Genomic DNA, 18733 nt, shown 5'->3' on the forward strand with positions numbered 1-18733 from the left:
ATCTGTCTATTTTGGTGCCAATACAATGCCGTTTTTGTTACTATTGCTTTGTAGTATAGTTGAAGTTCTGATATTGCGATATCCCCTGTTTCATTCTTCCTGCTAAGGATTGCTTTAGCTATTCTGGGTTTCTTATTCTTCCAGATGAATTTCATGATTGCTTGCTCTATTTCTGTGAGGTACATCATTGGTATTTTAATTGGAATTGCATTGAATCTGTATAGCACTTTTGGTAGTATGACCATTTTGACAATATTAATTCTGCCTGTCCAAGAACATGGGAGATCTTTCCATCTTCTAAGGCTTTCTTTAATTGTTTTCTTTAGTGTTCTGTAGTTCTCATTGTAGAGGTCTTTCACCTCTTTTGTTAGATTGATTCCCAAGTATTTTATTTTTTTCGAGGCTACTGTGAATGGGGTAGTTTTCCTAACTTCTCTTTCTGAAGATTCATCACTTATGTATAAAAAATGCATTAGGTATATGAGCATTGATCTTATATCCTGTTACTTTACTGAATTTACTTATGAGTTCTAAAAGTTTTCTGGTGGAATTTTCTGGTTCCTCTAAATATTTAATCATATCATCATCAGCAAATAGTGATAGTTTGAGTTCTTCTTTTCTTATTTGTATGCCTTTAATTTCCTTGGTCTGTCCAATTGCTCTGGCTAGAGTTTCAAGGATGATGTTGAATAGAAGTGGTGAAAGAGGGCATCCCTGCCTTGTTCCAGTTTTTAGAGGGAATGCTTTCAGTTTTTCACCATTTAGAATGATATTGGCCAAGGGCTTAGCATAGATGGCCTTTACAATGTTAAGGAATGTTCTCACGCTCCCTGTTTTTTCTAGTGGTTTGAGCGTGCAGGGATGCTGTATTTTATCGAATGCTTTTTCTGCATCTATCACAATAATCATGTGATTCTTAATTTTAAGTCTGTTGATATGGTGAATGACATTTATTGATTTCTGAATGTTGAACCAACCTTGTATCCCTGGATAAAACCCACTTGATCATGGTGCACTATCTTTTTAATATATTTTTGTATGTGATTTGCTAAGATTTTGTTGAGAATTTTTGCATCAATGTTCATTAAGGATATTGGTCTGAAATTTTTTTCCTCAATGTGTCTGTGTCTGGTTTAGGTATCAGGGTGATAGTAGCTTCATAGAATGAGTTTAGGAGGGTTTCCACCTCTTCTATTTCATAAAATACTTTGAGAAGTATTGGAATGAACTCTTCTTTAAAGGTTTTGTAGAACTCGACTGAGAACCCATCTGGTCCCGGACTTTTCTTTGTTGGTAAGCTTTTTTTTTTTTTTTCTTTTTCTTTTTTTTTCTTTTTCTTTTTTTTAATTTATTTATTTATTTTTTTTTACATTTACATAGGGTAATGATGTTTATTATATTTTTCCCCTCCCCCCCACCCCTCCCACCCCTCCCACCCCTCCCACCCCTCTTTCCCTCTACACAGTCCTTCTTTCCTTCATTCTTACCGCTCTCCTTAGCCTAACTCTAAACCTAACCCTAAACCTAATGCTAGCCCATCCCACCCCCCATTATATGTCCTCATCCGCTTATCAGCGAGATCATTCGTCCTTTAGTTTTTTGAGATTGGCTTATCTCACTTAGCATGATATTCTCCAATTTCGACCATTTGCCTACAAATGCCATAATTTTATCATTCTTCATTGCGGAGTAATATTCCATTGTATAAATATGCCACAGTTTCTTTATCCATTCATCAACTGAAGGGCATCTAGGTTGGTTCCACAATCTGCTATGGTGAATTGAGCAGCAATGAACATTGATGTGGCTGTATCTCTGTAGTATGCTGCTTTTAAGTCCTTTGGGTATAGGCCAAGGAGTGGGATAGCTGGGTCAAATGGTGTTTCCATTCCAAGCTTTCTGAGGAATCTCCACACTGCTTTCCAGAGTGGTTGCACTAATTTGCAACCCCACCAGCAATGTCTGAGTGTTCCTTTTTCACCACATCCTCGCCAACACCTATTGTTGCTTGTATTCTTGATAATCGCCATTCTAATTGGGGTGAGATGAAATCTTAGGGTAGTTTTGATTTGCATTTCCCTTATTACTAGGGATGTTGAACATTTTTTCATATATCTGGTGATTACTTGTACATCTTCTTCTGTGAAGTGTCTGTTCATTTCCTTAGCCCATTTGTTGATTGGATTATTTGTATTCTTCGTGTAGAGTTTTTTGAGTTCTTTATAGATTCTGGAAATTAGCGCTCTATCTGAGGTATGGTTGGCAAAGATATTCTCCCACTCTGTAGGCTCTCTCTTCACATTTCTGATAGTTTCCTTTGCTGAGAGAAAGCTTTTTAGTTTGAATCTATCCCAGTTGTTTATTCTTGCTTTTATTTCTTGTGCTATGGGAGTCCTGTTAAGGAAATCTGATCCTGAGCCAACAAGTTGAAGATTTGGACCTACTTTTTCTTCTATAAGATGCAGGGTCTCTGGTCTGATTCCGAGGTCCTTGATCCATTTTGAGTTGAGTTTTGTGTAGGGTGAGAGATAGGGGTTTAGTTTCATTCTATTGCATATAGTTTTCCAGTTTTCCCAGCACCATTTGTTGAAGAGGCTATCTTTTCTCCATTGCATATTGTTGGAACCTTTGTCTAGTATGAGAAAATTGTATTTATTTGGGTTTGTGTCCATGTCCTCTATTCTGTACCATTGATCTACCTGTCTATTTTGGTACCAATACCATGCCGTTTTTGTTACTATTGCTTTGTAGTAGAGTTGAAGATCTGGTATTGCAATACCCCCTGCTTCGCTCTTGCTACTGAGGATTGCTTTAGCTATTCTAGGTTTTTTATTCTTCCAGATGAATTTCATAATTGCTTGCTCTATTTCTGCGAGGTACATCATTGGTATTTTAATTGGAATTGCATTGAATCTGTATAGAACTTTAGGTAGTATAGCCATTTTGACGATATTAATTCTGCCTATCCAGGAACATGGGAGATCTTTCCATCTTCTAAGGTTTTCTTGAATTTCTTTCTTTAGTGTTCTGTAGTTCTCATTGTAGAGGTCTTTCACCTCTTTTGTGAGATTGATTCCCAAGTATTTTATTTTTTTTCGATACTATTGTGAATGGGGTAGTTTTCCTAATTTCTCTTTCTGAAGATTCATCACTTATGTATAAAAATGCATTGGATTTATGAGCATTGATCTTGTAACCTGCTACTTTACTGAATTCACTTATGAGTTCTAAAAGTTTTCTGGTGGAATTTCCAGGTTCCTCTAAATATATAATCATGTCATCAGCGAACAGGGATAGTTTGAGTTCTTCTTTTCCTATTCGTATCCCTTTAATTTCTTTGGTTTGTCTGATTGCTCTGGCTAGAGTCTCAAGGACGATGTTGAATAGAAGCGGTGAAAGAGGGCATCCCTGCCTTGTTCCAGTTTTTAGGGGGAACGCTTTCAGTTTTTCACCATTTAGAATGATATTAGCCATGGGCTTAGCGTAGATGGCCTTTATAATGTTTAGGAATGTTCCCATTACCCCAATTTTTTCTAGTGTTTTGAGCATGAAGGGATGCTGTATTTTATCGAATGCTTTTTCTGCATCTATTGAAATAATCATGTGATTCTTAACTTTAAGTCTGTTGATATGGTGAATGACATTTATTGATTTCCGAATGTTGAACCAACCTTGCATCCCTGGGATAAAACCCACTTGATCGTGGTGCACTATCTTTTTAATATATATTTGTATGCGATTTGCTAAAATTTTGTTGAGAATTTTTGCGTCGATGTTCATTAAGGATATTGGTCTGAAATTTTCTTTCCTTGATGTGTCTCTGTCTGGTTTAGGTATCAGGGTGATATTGGCTTCATAGAACGAGTTTGGTAGGGTTCCCTCCTCTTCTATTTCATGGAATAGTTTGAGGAGTATTGGAATGAGCTCTTCTTTAAAGGTTTTGTAGAACTCGGCTGAGAACCCATCTGGTCCTGGACTTTTCTTTGTTGGTAGGCTTTTGATGACCTCTTCTATTTCATTGCTTGAAATTGGTTTATTTAAGTTGTGTATGTCCTCCTCGTTCAGTTTAGGTAGTTCATATGTCTCTAGAAATTTGTTGATGTCTTCAAGGTTTTCTGTTTTGTTGGAGTATAGATTTTCGAAATAGCTTCTAATTATGTTTTGTATTTCACTCGTGTCTGTTGTGATGTTTCCTTGTTCATTCCGAATTTTAGTAATTTGAGTTTTCTCCCTCTTTCTCTTTGTTAGTGTGGCTAAGGGTTTATCAATTTTATTTATTTTTTCAAAGAACCAACTATTTATTTTATTAATTTTTCCGATTGTTTCTTTTGTTTCGATTTCGTTGATTTCGGCTCTGATTTTAACTATTTCCTGTCTTCTACTACTTTTGGTATTGGTCTGCTCTTCTTTTTCTAGTGCTTTGAGCTGTAGTGTTAACTCGTTTATTTGTTGATTTCTACTTCTTTTTTTGAATGCACCCCATGAAATAAATCTTCCTCTAAGTACTGCTTTCATAGTGTCCCAGAGATTTTGATATGATGTGTCTTTGTTCTCGTTTACTTCTAAGAATTTTTTTATTTCCCTCCTGATGTCTTCTGTTATGCATTCATCATATAATAGTGTATTATTTAGTCTCCAGGTATTGGAGAAGTTTCTGTTTTTTATTCTGTCATTTATTTCTAGTTTCAATCCATTATGATCTGATAGAGTACAAGGTAGTATCTCTATCTTCTTGTATTTACTAACAGTAGCTTTGTGGCATAAAATATGGTCTATTTTAGAGAAGGATCCATGTGCTGCTGAGAAGAAAGTGTATTCATTCTTTGTTGGATGGTATATTCTATATATGTCCGTTAAGTCTAAATTGCTGATTGTGTTGTTGAGATCTATAGTTTCTTTATTCAATTTTTGTTTGGACGATCTATCCAGTGGTGAGAGAGGTGTGTTAAAATCGCCTAGTATTATTGTGTTGTGGTCTATTTGATTTCTGGAATTGAGAAGGATTTGTTTGACGTACGTGGATGAGCCAATGTTCGGGGCATAGATATTTATGATTGTTATGTCTTGCTGATTTATGCTTCCCTTAAGCAGCATGTAATGTCCTTCTTTATCCCTTCTGACTAGTTTTGGTTTGAAGTCCACATTATCTGAGATGAGGATGGATACTCCAGCTTTTTTGCTGTGTCCGTGTGCATGGTATGTTTTTCCCCATCCTTTCACCTTTAGTCTATGGGTGTCTCTTTCTATGAGATGAGTCTCTTGCAGGCAGCATATTGTTGGATTTTTCTTTTTAATCCAATGTGCCAGTCTGTGTCTTTTGATTGATGAATTCAGGCCATTAACATTCAGGGTTATTATTGTGATATGATTTGTATTCCCAGTCAATTGACTCATATTTGTTTTTGACATGATTTGGTTTCTCCTTTATTTGGCTATTCCTTTAGGCTAGCGCCTCCTGTTGCTGATTTGCATCGTTGTTTTTCATCTCTTCCTCATGGAATATTTTGCTGAGAATGTTCTGTAATGCTGGCTTTCTTTTTGTAAATTCCTTTAGCTTTTGTTTATCATGGAAGGATCTTATTTCATCGTCAAATTTGAAGGTAAGTTTTGCTGGGTATAAGATTCTTGGTTGGCATCCATTTTCTTTCAGGGCTTGGTATATGTTGTTCCAGGCCCTTCTAGCTTTTAGGGTCTGGATTGAAAAATCTGCTGATATTCTTATTGGTTTCCCTCTGAATGTAATTTGATTCTTTTCTCTCGCGGCCTTTAAAATTCTGTCTTTATTTTGTATGTTAGGTATTTTCATAATAATGTGCCTTGGTGTGGGTCTGTTGTAATTTTGTATGTTTGGAGTTCTATAAGCCTCTTGTACTTGGTTTTCCATTTCGTTCTTCAGATTTGGGAAATTTTCTGTTATTATTTCATTGAATAGATTGTTCATTCCTTTGGTTTGTTTCTCTAAGCCTTCCTCAATCCCAATAATTCTCAAATTTGGCCTTTTCATGATATCCCATAGTTCTTGGAGATTCTGTTCATGATTTCTTACCATCTTCTCTGTTTGTTCAACTTTGTTTTCAAGGTTAAATATTTTGTCTTCAATGTCTGAGGTTCTGTCTTCCAGGTGTTCTATCCTATTGGTTATGCTTTCTATGGAGTTTTTAACTTGGTTTATTGTTTCCTTCATTTCAAGGATTTCAGTTTGGTTTTTTTTCAGTATCTCTAACTCTTTATTGAAATGATCTCTTGCTTCCCGTATTTGGTCTTTTAACTGTTGATTGGTGCGATCATTTAATGCCTGCATTTGCTCTTTCATCTCCTCCTTCAATGCCTGCATTTGCTCTTTCATCTCCTCATTAGCTTCCCTGATCGTTTTAATTACGTACATTCTGAACTCCCTTTCTGACATTTCTTCTGATGTGCTGTCATTGGGTTTTATTGATGTAGTATCTAGGTTTGTTTGGGACATTTTCTTCCCTTGTTTTCTCATAATGGTCAGTTGTCAGTGGGACCCTGAGATATTGCAGTTTTCCACTATTGGCTTATAGTGTCCCAGTAGATTTCCAGTGTATCACCTCCCAGCCTTCAGTAGCCTGATGTCTTGGAGGAATCTGATAAAGCAGCTCATTCGAAGAATACTGCCCCTAGCCCCCTACTGGTTCCACGTTTTGGAACTGGCTCTGTGCGGAAATGCTCTCACTGTGGGCCTGCACCGTGCAGCTGGCCGTGTGGGAAGAGCCCACTGCCGGAGTGTGGAAGACTACCTTGGGAAGACTCAAGCTGCCCTGCCCGGCTCTGCTAAGCCACCTCTATCTGGGCCTGCCACCCGGGCTGAGCTTTACCCAGTGGGCAGACTCACCCGTGGCTCCACTTCAGTCCGAGTCTCTCAATGCCTCCCCTTCTTAACTCCTGCGATCTGGAGCGACTGGAAGTGCAGTCTCCCTCTAGGCTGCCATCTTGGATCGCCCCGTGAAGAGAGCCCGCAGCCGGAGTGGGCAGAGCCGCCTGAAGAGGTCTCCGGCTGCCCTGCCCTTATCCCTGAGGCTGATTGCAGATCGAGGCACTCCGCTGGTTCTTTGCAGGAGTACACTGCACTGCAGCGGCTCCGGGACTCGGAGCCTGCTCTGTTCAGACAGGCTCTCACTAGCGGGCCAGTTCCGTTCCGAGAACCTGGAGAAGCTGGCTGTGTGGGCGGGGCCCACCGCCGGAGTGCGCAGGACTGCCTGTGGATGACTCTAGCTGCCCTGCCCGGCTCCGATAAGCCACCTCTATCTGGGCCTGCCACCCGGGCCGAGCTTTACCCAGTGGGCAGACTCACCCGTGGCTCCACTTCAGTCCGAGTCTCTCAGTGCCTCCCCTTCTTAACTCCTGGGTTCTGGAGCGACTGGGGGTGCAGTCTCCCTCTAGGCCGCCATCTTGGATCGCCCCCTGGAGAGAGTCCGCAGCCGGAGTGGGCAGAGCCGCCTGAAGAGGTCTCCGGCTGCCCTGCCCTTATCCCTGAGGCTGATTGCAGATCGAGGCACTCCGCTGGTTCTTCGCAGGAGTACACTGCACTGCAGCGGCTCCGGGACTCGGAGCCTGCTCTGTTCAGACAGGCTCTCACTAGCCTGTTGGTAAGCTTTTGATGACTTCTTCTATTTCATTACTTGAAATTGATCTATTTAAATTGTGTATGTCCTCCTGGTTCAGTTTAGGTAATTCATATGTCTCTAGAAACTTGTTGATGTCTTCGAGATTTTCTGTTTTGTTGGAGTATAGATTTTCAAAATAGCTTCTAATTATGTTTTGTATTTCACTTGTGTCTGTTGCGATATTTCCTTGTTCATTCCGAATTTTAGTAAATTGAGTTTTCTTTCTCCTTCTCTTTGTTAGTGTGGCTAAGGGTTTATCAATTTTGTTTATTTTTTCAAAGAACCAACTATTTATTTTGTCAATTTTTTTGATTGTTTCTTTTGTTTCAATTTTGTTGATTTCAGCTCTGATTTTTACTATTTCCTATCTTCTACTACTTTTGGTGTTGCTCTGTTCTTTTTGTAGTGCTTTGAACTTTAGTGTTAGGTCGTTTATTTGTTGATTTTTTTCTTCTTTTATTGAATGTTCTCTATGAAATAAATTTTCTTCTAAGTCCTGCTTTCGTAGTATCCCAGAGATTTTGATATGATGTATCTTTGTTTTCCTTTACCTCTAAGAATTTTTTTAAATTTCCCTACTGATGTCTTCTGTTATCCATTCATCATACGATAGCATATTACATAATTTCCATGTGTGGGAGTAGTTTCTGTTTTTTACTCTTGTCATTTATTTCTAATTTCAATCCATTATGATCTTATAGAATACAAGGTAGTATCTCTGTCTTCTTGTATTTGGTAACATTAGCTTTGTGGCATAAAATATGGTCTATTTTAGAGAAGGATCCATGTGCTGCTGAGAAGAAAGTGTATTCGCTCTTTGTTGGATGGTATATTCTATAAATGTCTGTTACATCTAAATTGTTGATTGTGTTATTGAGTTCTGTGATTTATTTGTTCAATTTTTGTTTGGAGGATCTGTCCAGTGGTGAGAGAGATGTGTTAAAATCACCTAGTATTATTGTATTATGGTCTATTTGGTTTCTGAGATTGAGAAGGATTTGTTTGACATACATGGATGAGCCACTGTTTGGGGCATAGCTATTTATGATTGTTATGTCTTGCTGATTTATGCTTCCCTTAAGCAGTATGAAATGTCCTTCTTTATCCCTTCTGACTAACTTTGGCTTGAAGTCCACATTATCTGATATGAGGATGGATATTCCAGCTTTTTTGCTGAGCCCATGTGCATGGTATGTTTTTCCCCATCCTTTCACCTTTAGTCTATGGGTATCTCTTTCTATGAGGTGAGTCTCTTGCAGGCAACATATTGTTGGATCTTTCTTTTTAATTCAATCTGCCAGTCTGTGTTTTTTGATTGATGAGTTCAGGCCATTAACATTCAGGGTTATTATTGAGATATGATTTGTATTCCCGATCATTTGGCTCATATTTTTTTTTTCCTGACACCACTTGGTTTCTCTTTTATTTGGCTGTTCCTTTAGGGTAGTTCTTCCCGTTGCTGATTTGCATCATTGTTTTTTATCTCTTCCTCATGGAATATTTTGCTGAGAATGTTCTGTAGTGCCGGCTTTTTTTGTGTGAATTCTTTTGTTTATCATGGAAGGATTTTATTTTGTCTTCAAATCTGAAGGTAAGTTTTGCTGGGTATAAGATTCTTGGTTGGCATCCATTTTCTTTCAGAGCTTAAAAAATATTGTTCCTGGCCCTTCTAGCTCTTAGGGTCTGGGTTGAAAAATCTGCTGATATCCATATTGGTTTCTCCCTGAATGTAATTTGATTGTTTTCCTCTCACAGCCTTTAAAATTCTGTCTTTATTTTGTACATTAGGTATTTTCATTATAATGTGCCTTGGTGTGGGTCTATTGTAATTTTGTGTATTTGGAGTCCTATAAGCCTCTTGTACTTGGTTTTCCATTTCATTCTTCAGATTTGGGAAGTTTTCTGATATTATATCATTGAATAGATTGTTCATTCCTTTGGTTTGTTTCTCTGTGCCTTCCTCTATCCCAATAATTCTTAAATTTGGCCTTTTCATGATATCCCATTATTCTTGTAGATTCTGTTCATGATTTCTTACCATCTTCTCTGTTTGTTCAACTTTGTTTTCAAGGTTAAATATTTTCTCTTCAGTGTCTGAGGTTCTGTCTTCCAGGTGTTCTATCCTATTGGTTATGCTTTCTATGGAGTTCTTAATTTGGTTTATTGTTTCCTTCATTTCAAGGATTTCTGTTTTTTTTTTTTCAGTATCTCTAACTCTTTATTGAAATGAACTTTTGCTTCTCACATTTGCTCTTTTAACTGTTGAGTGGTGCGATCATTCAAAGCCTGCATTTGCTCTTTTATCTCCTCGTTTGCTTCTCTGATCATTTTAATTATGTACCTTCTGAACTCTTTTCTGACATTTCTTCTGCCATGCTGTCATGGGATATTATTGATGTACCATCTAGGTTTGTTTGGGACATTTTCTTCCCTTGTTTTCTCGTATTGCTCTGGTATCTACCCCTCTAGTAGTGAAACTCTGAGATATTGCAGTTTTCCCACTATTGACTTGTAGTGTCCCTATAGATTTCCAATAACTCACCTCCTAGCCTTCAGTAGCCTGAAGTCTTGGAGGAACTTGATAATGCGGTGCTCCACAAGGAAGCTGCCCCTCTAGGGGTGGTGGCCTTTAGGTGGGGTATATTCCATGTCAGTGGGCAGAGGTGCCTCCACTTGTTGACTGATGGTCAGCCAAAGGGGTCTAGACTGCAGACTGGGGCACATCTGAGCTGGGCCTGTGTCTCTGGTTCTACTGCCCTGGTGGGAAATCCTTGCCCAGCGGGGAAGACTCACCCGGTGGGGAAGTTTCGCTGGGCAGCTCTCCTCCGAGAAATTCCCTTTGGTCCAGAACTACCACCTGGACTGGGAAGCCCTCCTCTGCAATGTTTCCAGGGGTCCTGACCTATCACTTGGGCTAGGGAGGCTGGCCCTGTGAGGGATTCCCGTGCTGAGCTGCCGTCCTCTTCTGTGTTCCCTGGGGACCGGAGCTACTGCCTGGGCCTTGGACCCTCACTCTGTATCGAAGCCTCTCGCAGTGCGGCCTTCCTCTGCAATGTTCCTGGTTGACTGGGTTCACGACTCCCGCAGGGGAGTCTCATTGGGCCACTCTACTCAACGAAGTTCCCTGTGTTTCGGGACTACTGCCCCATCCAGTGGAAGAGACTCACCCGGTGGCTCTGAGTTGGTCCTGAGTCTCTCAATACCTCCTCTTCTTGGCTCCTGGGTCCTGTTAAAGGTCCTCTAGCCTCCTGTAGGTGTCTCAGGAAGGGAGCTGCCCTTCCAATGATGATGGTCACACCCTCAGGAATAATTCAAAATGCCTGCACCAGCCTATAAAGAAGCCTCTGACTAGCTTCACGATGCAGGCGGTTTGGCTCGTCTGCCAAATTGCTCCGTGATGCCGACCCACCTTGGCGTGGTGGTCGGGCAGGGTCTCTCAGTGATGACACTTGACTTCCCCCTGGTGGTTGGGCGAGCTGGCTGCCCACTGGCTAGCTCCGCGATGCAGGCGGGTTGGGTGCCCGCCAGCCAGCTCCGCGATGCAGGTGGCCTGACTCACTAGCCGGCTCACTCCGGGACCTATATCTTGCTTTTTAATCCTTGATACACATTATCAAATAACTTTCTAAAGATCTGGTGACAGTTTACTACTAAGCATATATGAATATGTGAATTATTCCATATATTTTCCAGCATTGGGTATATTTATTTAACAGTTTTTACTACTTAAAATTAGAAGTTGAACTATTAATTAGTAAAAATTAGAACTTAATTGTTTTCTCTTAAGTTTCATGGCTTATTCATAGTGGCTTATAAATTATAACTAAAAGTAGTTCTCTCTGGGCTACTTGTAAAGTGTACTTAAATCACATCATGAGGTACTTAATTAATTTATTGGCCACTTGTATGGATGCTAATTTGGACTACTGACTTCAAGCTGTGTTAGCCTGACCCCTTCATTTTATTTATTTATTTATTTATTTACTGTGCTGGGGTTGAATCCTGTCTTTTTAAAGTTCCCCATTGATTGTTGTCTAGGTCCAATGGTCTGTGTAACAGAATGCTGATATTTCTATCATTCTTTGTATGTTTATTCGCTAGGATTCTATAAAAACTAACTTTCTATCATCAGTTATGTGATTATCTTGAAATAAATTTAATACAGGAATGTTTGATCTTTTCCTTTTTTAAGAGTAATTATAAGACTAACGAATATATTAATTAACAAAACCTAAGAGACTAATAAGTTTTTTTTGTTTTTTAAATTGTGATTGGGCTGGGGATATAGCTCAGTTGGTAGAGTACTTGCCGCACATGCACAAGGCTCTGTGTTCAATCCCCAGCACCACACACACACACAAAATCATTGTGCACTTACAGAACTATATATACTTAAGTGATCCAATCAGTTACAGTTTTTCAAATGTTCAAATTATTTTATCTGAGGGCTGGGGATATGGCACTTGCCTAATATGTTTGAGGCTCTAATTCAGTCCTCCGTATTGCAAAAAAAATTTTTATCTGAGGCCAGACATAACCCCCTCAAGTTGGTTACTGTAATCTTTTGACATGCCCCATAATTTATGACACCTTCCTATTTCTTTGGCACATTAAGGTTTATCACATTATGTTGTCAGCTCTGCCTCATACTTGGAATTATCCATTTTTCCAAGGAGATTTCTTCAGTGTGGGTACTTGGAAACCACAGTCTGGGTTCAAGGAATGTCCATTACTTCTAGAATTCATTTCTTCTAGGTTTTTTCAGTGGACAGGCTTAGAATCCATTTTTTAAAAAGAGAGAACAAATCATGAGTTCATACCTATATGTATGATTTTAATGAAAGATTGCAAGGTTTTTCTTTTTTTTTTTTTACTGGTTTGATATTTACACTTGTATCTTTTTTGGCACTGGAAATATTGCTTTGCAAAGGCAATAATTTGCTTCAAGAGAAAATTACCTATATTTATTCCAGAAAAGAAATATAAACATTTCAAATAAGATTATTTAATCATTATATATCTAAGAGGTACAATACAATGTGTTTTTTTATTATTAGTTCTTTCTAGTTATATATAACATTAGGATTTATTTTGATATAATTATAAAAACATGGAATATAATTTGCTCTAATTTAGTTGCCAGTGTTTCCCCTTTCCCTCCCCTCCTCCACTTCCCTTCCCTCACTCTACTGATCTTTCTGCTATTTACTTTTAGGTTTTCTTTCTTTTCTTATTTTAAAATTAGTGTCTTGTGCATACATATGATGGTGAGATTTACTGTGGTATATTCATGTGTTATGGTTTGGACGTAAGGTGTCCCCCAAAAGCTCATGTGTGAGACAATGAGAGATGTTTCAGAGGGAAAGTGATTGGGTTGCCGAGCATTAACCTAATCAGTGAATTAATCCCTGGTGGAATTAACTGAGTGGTGACTGCAAGCCGGTGGGGTGTGGCTGGAGGAGGTTGGTCACTGGGGGCTGACTTTCAAGTACAAGTGGAGATCTCTCTCTCTGCTTCCTGATCATCATGAAAGCTGCTTCTCTCTGCCACACTCTTCCACCATGATGATAACCTCACCTTGAACTTGGAGAAGTGAAGCCTGCTGTCTATGGACTGAGACCTCTGAAACTGTGAGCCCCTAAATAAACTTGTCTTCCTCTACAATTGTTCTGGTTGGGTCCTTTAGTCACAGCAGCAAAAAAGCTAACTTAAAACATCACATATGTACCTAGGAAAGTTAGTTTTGGTTCATTCTTCTGTTCTTTCCTTATCTCATCCCTTTTTCCTCCCCCTTCATCTATCCCAGCAGTCTTTCTTCCATTTTGATGGAATTTCCCCTCCCATGTCTTTCCCCTTTCTCATTCTTTCTCTTCCCCCACCCATTATTTTGGACTAGCTTCCACATATCAGAGAAAACATTTGACCTTTGGCTTTCTGAGGCTGGCTTATATCACTTAGCAGTATGCTCTCCAGTTCCATCCACTTGCCATCAAATACCATAATTTCATTCTTCTTTATGCCTGAGTAACACTCCATTGTGTATAGATACCACATTTCTTTATTCAATCATCTGTGGAAGGGCACCTTGGTTGGTTCCAAGGCTATTGTGAATTGTGCCAACATTGATGTGACTATATCCCTAGAGAATACTGATTTTAGTTTTTTTGGATATATATCAAGGAGTGGAATAACTGGATCATTTGGTGATTCCATTCCTAGTTTTTTGAGAAATTTCCATACTGTTTTCCAGAGTGGTTACACTAATTTGCAGTCCCACCAACAAAGTGTGAGGGTACTTTTTTCCCCACATCCTTGCCAACACATTATTTGTATTCTTGGTAATTGCCATTCTGAGGTAAGCTGAAATCTCAATGTTATTTTGATTTACATTTTTCTGATTGCTAGAGATCTTTAACATTTTTTTTTCATTTATTTGTTGGCCAGTTGCATTTCTTCTTTTGATAAATGTTTGTTTAGTTCTTTTGCCCATTTATATTTGGATTTTTTTTGGTGCCTTTTGAGTTCTTTATATATTCTGGATATTAATGCCCTATCTGAGGAGCAGATGGCAAAGATCTTCTCCCTTGTAGTCTTGTTAAGGAAGTTGATTCCCATGCCCACGTGTTGGTGTGGTGGGCCTACATTTTCTAGGAGTTGCAGGGTTTCTGGTCTAATTCCTAGGTCTTTGATTCACTTTGAGTTGACTTTTGTGCAGGGTGAGAGATAGAGGTTAAGTTTCATCCTTCTACATATAGATTTCCAGTTTTCTAAGCACCATTTGTTGAAAAGGCTGTCTTTTCTCCAACAAATGTTTTTGGCACCTTTATCTGATTTAATAATAATTTAATAATAATATTGTATGTGTTTATCTGTGTCTTCTATTCTATTCCATTGGTCTTCATGTCTGGTGCCTGTACCATGCTGTTTTTGTTACTACAGCTCTGCAATATATTTTGAGGTCTGGTTTGGTGATGCTTCCAGCATCACTGTTTTTGCTCAGAATTATGTTGGCTTTTCTGGGATTCTTATTTTTCCAAATGAGTTTTAGAATTGCTTTTTCTAGTTCTGTAAAGAATGTCATTGGTATTTTGATGGAAATTGCATTGAATCTCTATAGTGCTTTTGATAGTATGGTCATATTAACAATATTGATATTTTAATAATATTTATTCTGCCTACCCAAGAACATGGGAGGCCTTTCTGTCTTCTAAGGTCTTCTTCAATTTCTTTCTTCAGTGTTATATATAGTTTTCATCGTAGAGGTCCTTGACATCCTTCCTTAGATTAATTCTCAAGTATATATATATTTTTTTAAGTCATTGTGAATAGAATAGTTTTCCTAACATTTTTTTTCCAATAGGTTCATTATTGGAGTATAGGAAAGTGATTGATTTATGTGTGTTGATTTTTGTATACTAGCACTTTACTAAATTTGTTTATCGGCTCTAGAAATCTGTATAGTATTTTGAGTGTTCTAAATTAGGATCATGTCACCAGCAAACAGAAATAATTTGAACTCTTCTTTTCCTATTTGTATTCCTTTAATTTTCTTCTCTCACCTGATTGCTCTGGCTAGAGTTTCAAGGACTGCGTTAACTAGAAGTGAAAGTGGGTATTCTTTTCTTGTTCTTGCTTTAAGAGGAAATGCTTTTAGTTTCTCTATTTAGTATGATATTGGCTTTGGATTTATCACTTACAGCCTTTACAATATTGAGGTAAGTTCCTTTTATCCCTAGTTTCTCTAGTATTTTAAACGTGAATGAGGTTTCACTTTGCCAAAGGCATTTTTTGCATCTGTTGAGATGGTCATGTGATTATTGTCCTTAAGTGTGTTTATGTGGTGAATTTCATTTATTGTTTTGTGTATGTTGAATGAACCTTGCATCCCTGTAATGAAACCCACTTGATTGTGATGCACTATCTTTTTAATGTGGCATGATGTTTGATATACATAGTATAATACTATAACCAGGCAAGTTAACATATTTATTCTCTTGCATAGTTACTCCTTTTTTTATATGTGTGGTAAAAACATAAAAAATATACTCAACAAAATTTCAGTGTGCATACTAGCAATTTAATATTTCTTTGTAGTTCTTTTTTGCAAAAAAGTGTGTACATTCCTTAGGACAACATGGTCAAACTAGTTTTGAAGTCATTCGAATGAATCATTTTCTTTCTTTGGTCATATCATCTGCTTTGTATACATTTAATTTATTTCAACTTGACTCACTTTTTCTATTTAATTTTTTTTCACTTTTTAAATTTTTTCAAAGCGATGCTTTTTTTTGTTGCAGGGTATTAAACCCAGGGGTGCTCTACCCCTGAACTACATTCTCAGCCCTTTTAATTTTTTGAGACAGGGTGTCACTATGTTACTGAGGGTGGCTTCAAACTTGTAATGCTCCAGACTCATATTCCATAGTCTCTGACATTGTGGGTCTGTGCCACTATACCTGACAGTTTTTTCACTTTTCAATTTGATACAATAAATCAAATCATACACACATTTAGGAGCTTGTTTTTCTGGTATATAATTACTAAATATTTCTTTTCACCTTTGCTTTGTCTTAGACATTGGGTGTTTTTTCAACATTCATAAGTCATTCATTCATGTATTTTTATGTTATTAAATATATTAATTTTTAGCTTGCTTTTTTTTTTTTTTTTTTTTTTTTGTAGTGCTGGGAATTGAACCCAGTGCAAGGCAAGTACTCTACCAACTGAGCTACATCTCCATCCTTGACTTGCTTTTGATATATTTGAGCCCTATTTATGGCTTCCTATTTCCAGATTTGAGAGGAACTGATCCATTTTACTTTTAAGTATTTGTGTGGTTTGAATTATTATATTGAGATCTTGCATCCATTTAAGAATCATTATTTAGTAGTATTTTATCTTAAAATATTAAGCACTTTTTTGAGATGCCATTTTATATATTGGGGATGTGATGGTGACAAAGACTTACAATATCTTGTTTTTCTCAGAGGTAATAATGTTCAGTGAGGGAAGACCTACCCAAAAAGATGCTTTCAGATAATGGTAAATGTTTAAGGACAATGAAAAAAGATGAAGTGATAAATAGGAGTTGAAAACCTTCCTGATAAGATGACATTTGAGCTGATTCCTGAGTGGCAAGAAAGGTTAGCTGTATCCAGTCTGGGGCAGAACTGTTCAGAGCAAAGGAACACTCAGGACACTAGCAGTGAGGAGGAACAGCCCTTAACACTTGTTAAATGCTTCCAGTGATCCAGGCACAACTCTGAAACACTTTCACCTGCATTGTCTCATTTATTTTTTTCAGGAGCCCTTTGTAGAATTTGTAATTATCCTGTTTGATATGAGGACACTGGGGTTGGGAGAGGTTAGGTCATGGACTTCTCTGCCTCTGACTTAGCTTTCAGGGCTCAAATTATAACTGTGAATCCTTGATTTTATTTTTGCAGGCTTTCATGAGAAGGACAAGAAGCCATATTGCCGAAAAGATTTCTTAGCCATGTTTTCACCCAAGTGTGGTGGTTGCAACCGCCCGGTGTTGGAAAACTACCTTTCAGCTATGGACAACGTTTGGCATCCAGAGTGCTTTGTGTGTGGGGTCTGTATTTTCCATTGTTTTTTGACTTTAGGGAAAATCTAGGGTTCTTCTAAGAAAAGCTGTAACTTGTAAAAGGGTTCATGGTCCTGTGTGAAGAATTCACATGGGCTTCCTAAAGGAGAAATAAGTCAAAGCACGCCCTGTGAGCATTTGCAAGTCTGTTTTGCAAGTGGGAAATCTAGCCTCCATTTGTCAATGAGCTGGAGTTAAATTCCTACAACTTGGAGATAGCTGACAGGAATTTCAAGTCTGAATATTTTGCTTTGCTGACATTTTACCTCTTGACACATGCATTCCTTTTCTGCCTTTTCTTCACCCCCAGGACTGCTTCAGCAGTTTTTCTACTGGCTCCTTCTATGAACTAGATGGACGTCCATTCTGTGAGCTCCACTACCATCACCGCCGCGGAACTCTCTGCCATGGATGTGGGCAGCCCATCACTGGTCGTTGCATCAGTGCCATGGGGCACAAGTTCCACCCTGAGCACTTCGTGTGTGCTTTCTGTCTGACACAGTTGTCAAAGGGCATCTTCAGGGAGCAGAATGACAAGACCTATTGTCAGTCTTGCTTCAGTAAGCTCTTCTCATTATGATCTCAACCTACAACTTTGTCAAATGGCCTAGATATTTAAACCAAGAGAGGAGAGGGTACGTTTGCTGTTACTGACCTTCTGCTTAATAGACTTGTAGAGAATATAAAGGTGATGAGCAAATAAGGCAACTTGTAGACATTACATGATCAGGCTTGGGATATTTTATTTCAGGAGTCTAGTTTTATTTTTTTTAAATCAGGAACTTGGATTTAGATCTAGGTCTTACTATTAAGTCCCTCTGCAGAAGTATTTCCTGCATGCACTTTTCATTCTACCTCTGGTTTTCTCTCTCATTTCCACCTCTACTGATGGCCCTGCTCTCCTGTGGCCCTCAGACTTGTCCTACTCCGAGCTTCCCTGTTTCCCTGTATGATCACGACTGTGTCATTATCTTAACTGTCCCACTCTTGGTTCTTTGCATCTCCCTTCAGTGTATTCCTCTTTTTCATGGACATAGATTTTTAAGTGACATCCTTGATAAATAAAATGGCTTGTGGTTTTGATGACTCATTGTCTTATTTGGTAGATAAACTTTCAGCTTCCTATTTTATATCTGAGGCCTCATTTAGCATGCACCATCCTGCCCAGCACTTTTTTAGATTTGTAAAAAATCTGACTTTCTTCCATCCTATCCATTTGCTTATAAAAGCCTCTCAAGGAATCATCCTTCTTTAAAACAGACATTGAATAAGGGCTGTTCTGTAGCTTAACATATTCTTAAAAGTAATTGTATAATTGTTTGTTATGACAGAAAAATCATTTTTAGAATCCCGGATTTTAAAATAGGTTACTAATGAAGACTTCTTCACTGAAGGTATTTAAAAAAATAGGGACAGATTTGTCATCTCTAGATTGGTATGGGAATAGCACTTCTTGGAGAACTGAAATGGATTAAATGATTCTTGCCAAGACTTATTG

The 18733-nt window shown here is 38.2% G+C and overlaps 1 protein-coding gene across 6 annotated transcripts in view; it reads left to right on the forward strand.

The window, feature by feature from the left end:
• Lpxn (leupaxin) overlaps nucleotides 1-18318 on the forward strand; it is a 49781-nt gene extending 31463 nt beyond the window's left edge. For all 6 annotated transcript variants that reach the window (XM_047518766.1, XM_047518762.1, XM_047518764.1 and 3 more), the window contains 2 exons: nucleotides 17075-17223; nucleotides 17546-18318. In XM_047518766.1, the coding sequence (XP_047374722.1) occupies nucleotides 17075-17223; nucleotides 17546-17815 (419 nt within the window). In that variant the 3' untranslated portion in view covers nucleotides 17816-18318. The remainder of the gene's footprint in view (nucleotides 1-17074; nucleotides 17224-17545) is intronic.
• Nucleotides 18319-18733: the final 415 nt, after the last annotated feature.

The sequence above is a fragment of the Sciurus carolinensis genome, chromosome 11, assembly GCF_902686445.1.
Source record: "Sciurus carolinensis chromosome 11, mSciCar1.2, whole genome shotgun sequence".
NCBI lineage: Eukaryota > Metazoa > Chordata > Mammalia > Rodentia > Sciuridae > Sciurus > Sciurus carolinensis.